The sequence below is a fragment of the Phaethon aethereus genome (assembly GCF_964289735.1).
Source record: "Phaethon aethereus genome assembly, chromosome: 15".
Classification (NCBI taxonomy): Eukaryota; Metazoa; Chordata; class Aves; order Phaethontiformes; family Phaethontidae; genus Phaethon; species Phaethon aethereus.
This window is the reverse complement of record NC_138591.1, coordinates 11,951,034-11,963,797: the sequence shown is the minus strand read 5'-3', so window position 1 is coordinate 11,963,797 and position 12,764 is coordinate 11,951,034. Positions and strand designations below refer to the sequence as shown.

The following is a 12,764-nucleotide window of genomic DNA, read 5'->3' as shown; positions in this document are numbered from 1 at the left end:
AACTTTTCATACCCCCTCCACCAACGACAAGATATGGATCAAACTTTTCCACTAACATTTACCTTAACATTTGTTAACTTTGAACTGACTGGAAGAAATGCATAAAGTGACAGTGTCAGCACAAAAAGCCCTCTCATCTATATTAAACACTTATTATGAAGCCTAATTTAACTTTTGCATCTCATTCACCTTAAGTAGTCCTACCTGTATTAAAAAATGCCCAATATAATGCTTTTTTCCTAGTATTTACTACTTAAATACAGTTTTCCAAGTTGTTCATTTGACATGGCTCAAGCTCCTTATTCTATGTACAACCCTGAGTTTCCTGCGGGCACAGGGAGAAGTTCTACCCTTAAAACTTCAGAGTTAGATTTAGAAGTGCAAATGCAAACCATCACCAAGACAGATACATGAAAAAAGTAGCAGTCACTGGGACCAATGGCCTTTCCCATTAGTGTTTCACCTTGGACAGTGTGAGTTTGCAGAGTTCAGAAGTGTATACACCTCATAAGGATGTCAAGATGGTTTTAGCCAGGGTCACTTCAGTTTTATCAAACCTTTTAGGAACAGAAATCAGTAACACGAATTGCTGAATAATACACTTTTTTGTAACTGCTAATTTTAGCAGTTGAAGAACCAGAAGCATTTTATGTCTACTTTCACCCACCTCAACTTATTTAAAGATGCAGGGCTACAGAACAAGTTTGCACAAGTCAAATCTAACGACCAGTACTTTGATATTACAAAAAAAAATAAAATCCACACATCAAAACACTTCTTTAGGAAGGATAAAAATTTCAAAAGAAACCTTTTATCTTTAAAAATATTCACAGGCAAATTTGAAGTTTAATAATACAAATGAAGAAAAAAATCCAAACCAATATAGAATGCAAGGGGACAACGCTCTTGGAAAAAATCTAACTTTTTAATATATGGTTTTTGACTGAAGCAACAGTGAGAATCCTATTTACACAAAATACCTTTCCAATCAATATTCGCTCACAGATTGAGATACTGCAATATAATGTGTATAAGATGTAATTACAGTGTCAGATCACTTTTCCAAAATAACCCTTTTTAAGAGATAACCCTGAATTTAAGAATTGGCAACGGACTTCAAGTGGAGAGCATTAAAGAAGCTATTGATGAAGTCTAACTGATCTGAATAAAAAATTTTGAATGGCAATCACCACATTTTCCAAAAGACAAGAAAACTCAAGCAGTCTTTGCCTTCAACCGTGGGAATTTTAGAAGAAACTCTACTGTGAGACTGTGTTATTTGACTGTCACAACCTTACACATAAAGTAGACTGAAAACACTAAGTACTTTCAATATCAAGCCTATCCAAGAAGACTTTTCCTTTGGCAAACTTAAATTGAGGAACACATTGCTGGTATGAAAGCTGTTCAGAAGACACTGATTTTAAGGCAGGCTTGAAAACAACCAGAATGCTCAAGACAGAATAGAGAAGTTTGATTTGATCAAAAGTAGGGTGACATGACTGTGTAAGTTTTACATGGCTAAATCAGGAATGTAATTTTTTGTTTCCACAATAGAAAATACCTTTTAGATATTAAAGCCCATCCTCAGATTTGGAATCAGCTGGTTTAACAGCAACTTACCTTAAGGCTTTTTTGTATGTTTAAGTTAACATAATCCACCACTTTCACTGCCACATATATAAAGAAAAAAAAAAAGCAAAGCTTATTTCAAATGTCCATTTTTAGAAGCTAAACAGCTCAAAAATTCCAATGCCAGTCACTGCACTTGTGTCTCCAGACGCCTTACTTCTTTAACCACAAGATCAATGTTTATAATTGGGTTAAAGTACAAGGCCCAGTAAAACAAACAATTGCAGACAAACTGAGGAATAAAAGGCCAAAAAATGGCAACAAAAAGACCCTGGGTTGAGACCTTCCAGAAATGTCTCCACATTCTGTGAGGAATAGTCCTGTGAAAAAGGAAAGGGAGAGGCTTTAGATGCACTTTCCGTTTTGTTTTTACACATTCTAAGAAAAGCTAGGACGTGCTGTGGCTTCAAATTATTTAGCCCTTACTCAGGTACCTGTAAAACATCATTTTGCTCTCCAAAAAAACCTTCTTAAAATACGGTAATCCTAGATTTTATGTGAGGAAGCATTAAGTCAATTTATTCAGACCACAAAGCACAGCAAGCTAAAGTGGTCAAATTCCAGATTTGTCATAGATTTTTTTCCATGTACCCTGTTCTCTTTTGAACATGTTCTGCCCCCTAGCCGCTGGCCAGTGAAAACCCAGCACACACCAAAACAAGAATTTCTCCTACAAAAGTTCTAAAAACTACAAATAAAAGATCACAGCAATTATGAAGTAATATGCTTGAATTAAGGCTAAAGCAGTAACTGAAAACAATCATTTTGGTCACCTATCAAGTAAGTGTAACTAAACTTATGATCCTGAGGACTCATCCTTTAGTAAGTATATTGTAAGCATATCATGACAAAATTCTTATGTATTTAGTTCTCAGCTGACAGCTAATACCGGTTACCATAAAAGGCAATTTTAAAGGTAAGAGTTAATTATTTACCCAGTGGTTAACAACATGCTTATTACCATTACTGCATTTGCTACATCTAATCAGTAAAACCAGCTGCAAGAAACACTTTCAAGTATTCACAGAAATAAAGATATTAAAGAGCACTAGTGTACGTGTGGATTCAGATTCACATGTTCTTATTAACCTCAGAGTTGTGGTTAGACACTGTCATTTCAGTGAGCAACTGTGAAATCGTAAGACTGTTACTGTCTATTTATAAGGCCATGTACTTCCTACCCTCTTCAACAAGATCAGTAAGACTTACTTCAATTCTCTTCTTGACCAGAGCCTCCAAAAAGAGAATAATTCCAGAACAGAGAGCAACATGGCATTTACAATTATAAATCTTGATGTCCAGTAGTGCACATCCAGCCAATCCCATGCAAATTCAGCTATCAACTGGTATGGCAAAAATAAATACTTTACAATGAATTCTCTCCACTGTTTCCAAGAAGGATCTTTAAGGTCCTGTAAATTAGGACAAAAAGACTGTTAATCCATTTCCTATTAAACAGATACAATACTGGCTTATTTCCACTACATTCTTGTTGAAAAAAATTGTTTTTTCATACATTGAAAGCAGTAATTCATCATTACCATACTTTCTGGTAGATAATACTGTAACACAGTAATTTCCATTAGATTAGAATAAAACATCACAGGCAGACAGACCTTATCATGTCATTTATTAAAATACAGGTATTCTCAGTGAACAATCTTTCTATAGTTGCATGAACTTCAAAAAAATCAGTTTCGCAGATTTAAAGTCTTAAAAGCCTTAAATCAATCTTATTAAAGGTAGTGGTCACAAAACTGGTGATCACATACAATAAAATCAAGGAACCACTTTGTAGCATTTTTTAAAATTATATTGTAATGAGATTAAATAATGAATAATTACATCATGGGTTTTTATGCTGCTAGTCTTAAAATGCTTATAACTAAAGCAAGTAGCACATTTAATGTTTAGAATACTTACTAGTAGTTTTGTGACAGTATCTTCATACTTGTCTTGTGTAGGGCAAATTGTGTGAATGAAAGGTTGGAAAACTTCTGCATAATCAAACAAATACAGGTATAACATACTGAGTCTTGGAGAACTCTTCAGTGCATACAGAAGAAAGAGTGATTTTCCTGGATTTACTGCCTGAAAGGTATCAAATTATCAAGTTGCAAACAATGGAAAAATAAAATGAAAGGCCAGTTCTTAGATTTTTTTGTGACCATTTTTCAAAGACAACAGTTCATTAAACTGAGCAGTTTTTACAAGGGTAATTCTACTACCTTAACACTCCTGCTGGCTTTAAGAGACTATTCTTTTAGATATTATTTTAAAAATACTTAATATACATGACATACATTATATAGAATTTACCTTATATTCCCAAAGGTTCTGTGGTGGTTTAACACCTAAAGTCTTCACACATTCCAGTTCTGCTATAATAGCTTTTCTATGGTTACTGTTCTCTATACTGTAAGGCTCTTTTGTGAAATCCTCCTCTGTCAGCGTTAGAAGGAGTCTACAAAAGCAGAAGAATTCAGAAGGTAAACGGTACCTTTTCACCAAAAAGATATGGCTAACAGATTAGCAATTACATACTGAAACAATAAGCTACTGATAGAAGGTATCACCTTTTGGATTACATTCCATATCAAGTGTTCTGAATCAACTGCGTCTCAGAGCCTGGGTTTTAAATAGCCTTCTTTTCAAGTTTTCTCTTGCCTGCTTTCAGCATGCAAATTTATCAGCTTGTTGGCTATTATTGAACACAGTTCTTCAGTACTTCATGGATCTAGTCTGGTCTCCTGAAATCAAACCTAGAGTTCTTGGGTGGAATGCAACAATGCATATAGCATATGCATATTTTCACAAGAAAGAAAAGGTGGGAGGGGTGGATAATACATTAATAGAATTTTACTTTCAGTATCATGTCAGTCTGCATTATCAGCATTTTAAAAAGTTCTTAGAACATTTTCAGTTAGCTTGCTTAGTATCTACTACTAAAGTTTTCAACTCCAAGTGTTAAAACTTCCCCTGAATTTTATTCTGATACATCAACAGAATAGTCCCACAATGTATGGAATGAAGTACAGTCACTTCACAATATACAGTCCCTAATGAAAGCTATCCAATAGTCCAATCAAATGACAGCTGTTCTTGACAAATAGGCCTCTCACCTTCCATTCACTTTCTCCAGTAAAAATCTTTCTTTATAATGTGAAGCCCATGGGCCCAGCTGCTCTAGCCAAAGTATCACTTCCTCAGCAGTCCATTTAGCAACAGGCTTGTGGACAAGAAGATCTTCTTCAAATTCTCTGCTACTCCAGTGATATCCAAGTAGAACTACCTACAGGTAGATTAAAAAAAAAAAAAAAAAAAAAAAAAGTTAAAAAAGAGATCCTTTACCTACAAAGCAAATATATTAATGATACAAATGAAATGCAAATGCATTAGGGGGCTTGACATATAGAACCTTCCATTTTATGGACCCTTGAATAGTCAGATTATAAGAAAGTATCTTGAAGTTTTACCCAATTTGTCTAACTTCCGTTTGCTGTATCTTGCAATTGTACTTCCTAACAGACAACTCTGAATGCTACCTTACTTACTCCGCTCAGCTCAAGTCTCTTCTGTGCTGACAATCTTTTTTATGTGCACGTAGTTTAAGTATATCTGACTGCATGCTTAATGAAGTAACTACGGAAAACCGACCCGATGAAACTTACTGCTACACAAGTTAAAGCTGTCAGAACGCCTGAGAAAAACCCTCCTCCTCGAGGATTAATTCTTCCTGTGTTCGGAACTGTAGGGATTTGGTCATTCCCGTATTTTTGGAAAGTTGCTAAGCTGCGTGCTACATCACTGTTTTGTTGAATATCTTCTTTCCTTTGTTCAATGGCATCAGAAAATAGCTTTTCAATAACATCCCTAATGAGAAAAATATTTGTCATTGTACTATAACCATTGAGGCTTTAACATTAAGAAAAGGGACCAATTTTTTTATTTTTGTTTTCCAGCCTCTACTAAAGACTGTCGTCTTTGAAAGCAAGAAAATACTGGGTTTTAATACTTAGTAAAGTTAAACATAAATCAATTACTTCCGAACATTTTCCTTAGTTTCTAAAGATAGAAGTTAAAAAAAAAAAAAAAAGCCTTATTTCTTATATAAAACTAGAATTGTGTGTGCTACTGGCAAGCCTTGATGATTCAAAAATGCTGAGCAAAAGACAACATAAAAGCCCTACCATCTATTTATTGAAATATTATTCACCTAAGATAAAGTATTATTAACACAAGAACTTATGGGTAATTCAAGACAGTAAATTGCTATTTCTACCTTTGTTCTACAGTAAGATCATATTTCTTCCCATAAATAATTCCTATTATAGAAATAATTACACAATTATCAAAGATCATTCTAACTTAGAATTATTAGGAAACAACCAGCTGTATTAAAAGATGCAAGTGTCTCAATACTCAAAAACGGTCCCTTCTCTCCATCCCCCCCAAAAATTCAGATGGGGAGACAAAAAAAAACCAAAAAACCTCAAACAACAACAAAAGTGCCAACCACCCACCCCTTAGTTCCATCCAGAAAAATGGACGCTTGAACTGCTTGAACAGTTCAGTACAAATGCAGAACATAAAAGACTTCAGGATTTAAACACCCTTCTGACAGTTCAGATTACCAATGAACTATGAAGACCTGAGGCAAACTTAAGAAATCAGACAGCTAATTTTGGTGGTTTTAGAAGTCCAAAAATGGCATAGTACGCTCACCTGAGGAGGATGTTGACTTTCGGGAATCCTTCCCATTTTTCTCTGCATTCGGGGCATTCATTCTTCTTGGACGATACCCACCACAAAGCTAGGCAATGTCTACAGAAACTATGCCCACAGTTCAGGGTGGTGGGATTGACCAGAATGTCGTAACAGCAGTGACAAAGGAACTCACTAACTGATACCTGCCGACCCATCTCAGGAGTAGCATGTGTTTCAACTTTTGCCCTCTCCGTTTCACCTTGTAAAGTCTCATCTTCTTCCATTTTCTTTTATGCTTTATGCAAACAGAAAGCTTTCTTAGATCTTCAAACCAGGTAAGGCATTACTTCTGCAAAGCAACAAGATAAACTTCAGTAAGAAAAAAGCTACTATAGAAGTTTAGAATTGCAAGCACTCTAATTTATCATTGTAATTCTTTTGTCCCTCTGATTGTAACTAACTTAACTCTCCCAGAAAATTAAACACAATCTTCGACTTTTTCAACAACATACTAATTGCAAACTATAATCAAAACCAGATTCTAGATGTAAATAGCTGGGCTCAACCTCCCTGTAATTTCTTTTCCTGTGTTACATAACACATGAAACAAAAAAAACTCATTAACTATGATTCAGATTACTTTTGACAGTATCTTTAATCAAGGTTTTAGTAAAAGACACCAATCAAAAGAAATATCATTAGAAAATACCATCAGAGAATATAAAAATTAAACACCAGTATAACATAACGATCTAATTTACTCCATCACTACTCTTTCCAAGCATACCAAATAAAAGATTACTAACAAAGGTCAATGCTAAACATAGCTGGGCAATGTAAAAAAAAAAAAAAAAAAAAAAAAAAAATCGATCCACAAAGTCATATGCTTCAGAATTATAAGGGATTGATCTGCTTGCCATCTCAGTGAAGGACTGAACTCCCTATTAACTTTATGGTAATTACTCTTTGCTAGTATTTCAGAAAATGCACAAATGCCAAGAGTTTAAGATTGTTCCAAGCTTACCAAAAATATAACTATATTTGCTTATGTTCCTACTACATTCTCTCAGACGGCTGTATCTAGTTTCTAGAGGAAAAACACTGATCCAGATCACTTACTTATCAGTCCTGATGTTAGAAGCTATCGAAAACTACACATTTTTCTCCTCAGACACTACCAAACCAAAATATGCTTACACTCTCCACCATGTGGCTCCTGCTAAGTTACCATCTTTCCATCCAGATCAAGCACAAAGAGGTAAGCATGCAAGTTGGTAAAGAATAAAAATTAAAAACAAAAACCCAAGCGGTACAGAAATACAAACCAATAGTGCATCCTCAGACTGCTTACAAACATGCCTTTTCCCAGCAAAGCAAAGATTGTTGGCTCTCTAAAAGACAAACCTGAAACATTACTTACAAGAGGAGAAATAAAAACAAGGTTTTGCACCTACAAGCATTCTTCCTGGAAGAGAGAGGCAACAGGATTTTTGTGGGCGCAAAAATACCTCACCGCTCAGTTTCTGCACCAAGTAAGAGAAGGGTCACAAGTAGAAAGCGTACAAGCTCCTCTCCCGCCTCCTCCTTCCAACTTCAGCTGCTTCCCCGCCTCTGCGCCACTACCAAAGCCGAGGCGCCGATGGCTCGGGCCTGCAGCGAGGTCCCTCGCTCCCCGCCAGGCAAGTAGGGCCCATCCCGGGGCACCTCCCGCGCACTCCCTCCTACGCTCCCAGCAGCGGCGCGGGGCCCAGCGGAACGCCGCCGCCCGGACAGCCCGAGGCAGCAAGCGCAGGCGAAGGCCCGGCGGCGCTCCGCGGCAGCGCGGCCGGCCCAGCCTCAGCCCGCTGGCCGCAGGCAGGAAGCCGGGCCGCGCCCCGCCGCCGCCGCCGCCCCCGCCCGCCTCAGCCGCCGGCCCTAGCGCTGCTCCCGCCGCCTCGGCGGGCTCCCAGCGGCCTGCCCGCTGCCTGGGCTGCGGGAGGCAAGCCGCGCTCCCAGGCCTGCGACGGGCTCCATGGGGGAGCGACCGCCACAGCCTCCTCCGCTGCTGAGCGGCGCGCTTAGCGATACGGCCTATACAAGCAGAACCCGTCTCTTTTTTTTTTATCTTTAAGCGTTGTATTGCAAAGCTTTTAAAATCGCCGGACAGGATCGCTACTACACTCACATTTTTCTTAATAGTCTCACTTCCACATTCGTGAGAATTGACCCACCTTTGCTGAATGCATGTTACACACCCAGTAGTCCTCCTTCACAGAAACTTCGTTCAAGGTTTGTTTTACAAGACCTAGAGGTCTAATCTCAGAAGTAAATTAGGCTTTTAGATGCCAGTTTGACTGCAATGCTAACGCATACTGCACCAGGTTGGTTCACACAGAGACTATTTTTACCACATGAGAGTATATCTATATATACACACATTCACAATTATTTATATCGGTCTCTGTTCCCTTACTGCATTTCTTTTTGACTAGAGTCCAAAGAAAATGGAGTGATTTTTTAAAATACTGTTGAGATGTATTTTTTCATTGTGCAACACCATGACATTTTCTTAAAGATTTTGTTCTTGTTCTAGTTTGATACAAGCTACAAGTCCAGTTCAAATTACATTTGAGTTACCAAACCCAAATAATTAACTTTTTAATTCTTCCAGCCTATTTCAAGAAAGAAAATAACACACTCTCATTGCTTCCCCTCCCGTATTACCCAGATTTCTCCAGAGGACAATTATTACTGTGCTGACACATACACAGCTCTCATTTTGTTTGCTTTAGAACTATCCTGCTCAGATTTCTTATGGGACAGAAAAACATGGAGCTGAAAAGCTCTTCAACTGTTTCAGCAATGATCCAATATTTGTATATGACACCTCCATATTTAGTTGTTTTACTTAACAGTTATTACTTCTTTACTTGCATGTGGAGTTCTGTTAGCAAGACTGCAGTATTATTGCTCAGATCCATTTGTGACAAAACAGTCAAGATCCAATTCTGTCTGTCTGAAGTAATAAATTAAAGATACTAGACAAATTTCCTATTGACATGGAATAAACAGCCACTTACGCTCAAATGTACATGCCATTTCAAGATTTTTTTTTTAACACAAAATTCTAGCTATAAGAGTTCAGGGATCATAGGAATGATTATGGATTCCAAAACGCTTTTCAGCTTTAGTCAAATACACATTAAAACTCCACTAGCAGCACAGAAGCGCAGACAAGCAGGTTAAGTCCATACAAGCTAGCTTCCAAGGCTTATTTTATGAAAAGATCTACCAACCAGCTCACACTTACGGGTTTTTTGTAGTTTTAATTAAATATTTGAAATTAAGTCCCCATCAGCAAATGCTTAACTACCCTAGCAGTAAAGTATTAAACCTCGGAGGAAGTTCATCTAGATCTACCTTAGCATGTGTGAGGTGAAAATGTAGCTTGGAATATTTAGGCCTTGTTCTAGAATCTAGTTTTTTACTACTTTTTTTGGGTGTGTTTTCACTTAGCTTTGCATTCAATGTTCAGTAAAGTAAGAGAACATATAGAAGTGTTTGATACAGTCTGTGCTGTAGTCTTATGCGATGTGGAAATGTAGCCTTTTTGTTCTAGTTTATAAAATTTCCATGTATAAAAAAGCATTGTAGTCTTGTAACTAGCTGTTTGTATTGCTCTTTCCTAAGAGTACCCACTAATTTGGAAAGCAGCCAAACTTTTCTGGAGTTATGTAAGAAACTAGAGATTTGAAGAGCTCCAATTACAAACCACATAAGTGCAGTTGCTTTAATATATACATGAAAGAGAACCAAGCAGGTAGTTAATTAGGCAAATATGTTATCTTCTGAAACTAAATAAAAGTGAAGATGTATCCTCTCTGAAACATTTCTTGACATACAATTGCAAGCAGAAAACTAATTAAGGAAAATTACACAAAGGGGATTAAAACTTGAGTAAATATAGTAAGAGTTGTAAATTCTTCTTAACACATAATAGCATTTTCTTTCTATTGCAATATATTACATACAGGAAGACTGTAGAGAGGAGACTGTTCCTAAAGAGGAGTAAAACCAGAGAATGACGCACCTGGGCTGTCAACGGCACCATCAAAAATTAGATTTTTCTCCAAACGAGATCTTCTCAGAAAGCAAAAGGAAGACCAAGTACTCTCATCTATTCAAGCTTCAGTTGTGCAGTTCATGACACTGGTAACGATAGTGGCAAATGCAAACAAAAGTCATCTAATAGTTACAAAAAACCAAACCAAAGCAACACAAAAAAACAACACAAAAGTAAATCTGAGGGTATTATTTGGACATTAGACCTTGTATTGGGTTTGTGTGGCAAGGTTTTGGTAGTGAGGGGGCTGCACAGGTGGCTTCTGTGAGAAGCTGCTCGAAGCTTCTGCTATGTCTGACAGAGCCAATGCCAGCCAGCTCCAAGACATGCCCACTGCTGGCCAAGGCCAAACCCATCAGCAACGGTGGCAGCACCTCTGGGGTAACTGAGTTAAGAAGGGGGAAAAAACCTGCACAACAGCACCTGCAGCCAGAGAGAGGAGTGAGAATATGTGAGGGGAACAGCTCTGCAGACACAAAGGTCAGAGAAGGAGAAGGAGGAGGAGGAGCTCCAGGCACCGGAGCAGAGGTTCCCCGGCAGCCCGTGGGGAAGCCCACGGGGAGGCCGGCTGTGCCCCTGCGGCCATGGAGCTCCACGGGGGAGCAGATCTCCACCTGCAGCCTGGGAAGGGCCCCACGCTGGAGCAGGGGGATGCCCAAAGGAGGCTGTGACCCTGTGGGAGGCCCATGCTGGAGCAGGCTCCTGGCAGGACCTGTAGCCCTGTGGTGAGAGGAGCCCAGGCTGGAGCAGGTTTGGTGGCAGGACCTGTGACCCCATGGGGGACCCAGGCTGGAGCAGCCTGTTCCTGAAGGACGGCATCCTGTGGAGGGACCCAGGCTGGAGCAGTTCCTGAAGAACTGCAGCCCATGGGAAGGACTCACATTGGAGAAGTTCATGGAGGACTGTCTCCTGTGGCTGGAGGAGGGGAGTGTGAGAAGTCCTCCCCTGAGGAGGAAGGAGCAGCAGAGACAAGGTGTGATGAACTGACTGCAACCCCCATTCCCATCCCCCTGCACCGCTTGGGGTAGGGAAGAGGTAGAGAAAATTGGAAGTGAAGTTGAGCCTGAGAAGGAGGGAGGGGTGAGGGGAAGGTGTTTTTAAAATTTGGGTTTATTTCTCATTACCCTACACTGATTTCATTGGTAGTAATTTCCCCCCCCCCCAGTCAAGTCTGTTTTGCCTGTGACAGTAATTGGCGAGTGATCTCTCCCTGTCCTTATCTCGACTCACGAGCCTTTTGTTATATTTTCTTTCCCCTGTCCAGCTGAGGGGAGTGATAGAGCACCTTTGGTGGAACCCTGGTGTCCAGCCAGGGTCAACCCACCACAGACCTTCAAAGAGAAAATACATCTAGTATCAAATGGTAGTTCTGACTACGATCAACCAGACAGAAATTGGCTGAGATGTGTAATTGTCCTAATTCAGCAGAGTACTTTGCTGTTATTGTAAAAAATTACTTTCTATCCTATATGCAGGGCACATTTACAAGATGATGACACCAGAAAAAAACAGAGCATAAAATACTATATCCAAGGTAAAACTGTATTAAGTTGTACTGTAGATTATTGCACCACATAAATATTTTTGGAGCTACAACCACCAGAGTCAATGCTAACTATAATTGTGTGGTTTAGTCCTGCTATTCAAGTTCTTTACACTTTTTCTCCTTCCAAGTTAAAAATAACTTTTTTTTTAAGAACTAAAACAAAACCCCATAGTCACTTGTTTCAAATTTTCCTTCTAAAAACTTAATAATAAATACACATTGAAGTGGAAAATGCCCAATCTGTAACACATACTACTTCAATTCCTATTAGGTAACTGCACTTTATTACCATCTTACATTTCTACTTGCAGTTTAGCTTTATTTTGTAGGTGAATGAAGCAAAGAGCTCCTGGATTTGTCAGCTACTTGGGGAAAACTGTCAGGTTTCTACAACAGCCATCAAACACTTTAAAGTGCCATGAGCACTTTAGAAACTGCAGGAACATTTCTTAGAAAAATAGAAGAGTAGGATGAAAATATTAGGCTTAAGCCAATCTACTGCAAAAATAGAAAAATCTCTACTACTATTTTAACTAACCTTACTAAGCACCATTGAATCATATAGATGATTTGCTGGGAGCACATTTAGGATAAATTGCTTATATTGAAAAAGCGAAACTTAATTTTTAAGAATCCTTAAAGCTCTCTAAAATCAATCCTGCATAATTCCGTATCGTCTATTCTGTGCAGAAATGATCTCACCATTTATGGAGAGTTTTCGATTTGTTTTCATTCTGCTGGAATTCTGTAAAAGATCCTTCATCTGCTGCGTGAACT

At 38.6% G+C, this 12,764-nt stretch overlaps 1 protein-coding gene across 1 annotated transcript; it reads right to left on the bottom strand.

Annotated features, from left to right (window-relative positions):
- Positions 1-1,279: 1,279 nt before the first annotated feature.
- BFAR (bifunctional apoptosis regulator) lies at positions 1,280-6,623 on the bottom strand (the record flags this gene model as incomplete). The annotated part of the gene is made up of 7 exons (XM_082006588.1): positions 1,280-1,952; positions 2,842-3,044; positions 3,556-3,723; positions 3,952-4,096; positions 4,755-4,924; positions 5,304-5,505; positions 6,358-6,623. The coding sequence occupies 7 exons, from the start codon at positions 6,621-6,623 to the stop codon at positions 1,760-1,762; spliced, it is 1,347 nt and encodes a 448-aa protein (XP_081862714.1). The 3' UTR covers positions 1,280-1,759.
- Positions 6,624-12,764: the final 6,141 nt, after the last annotated feature.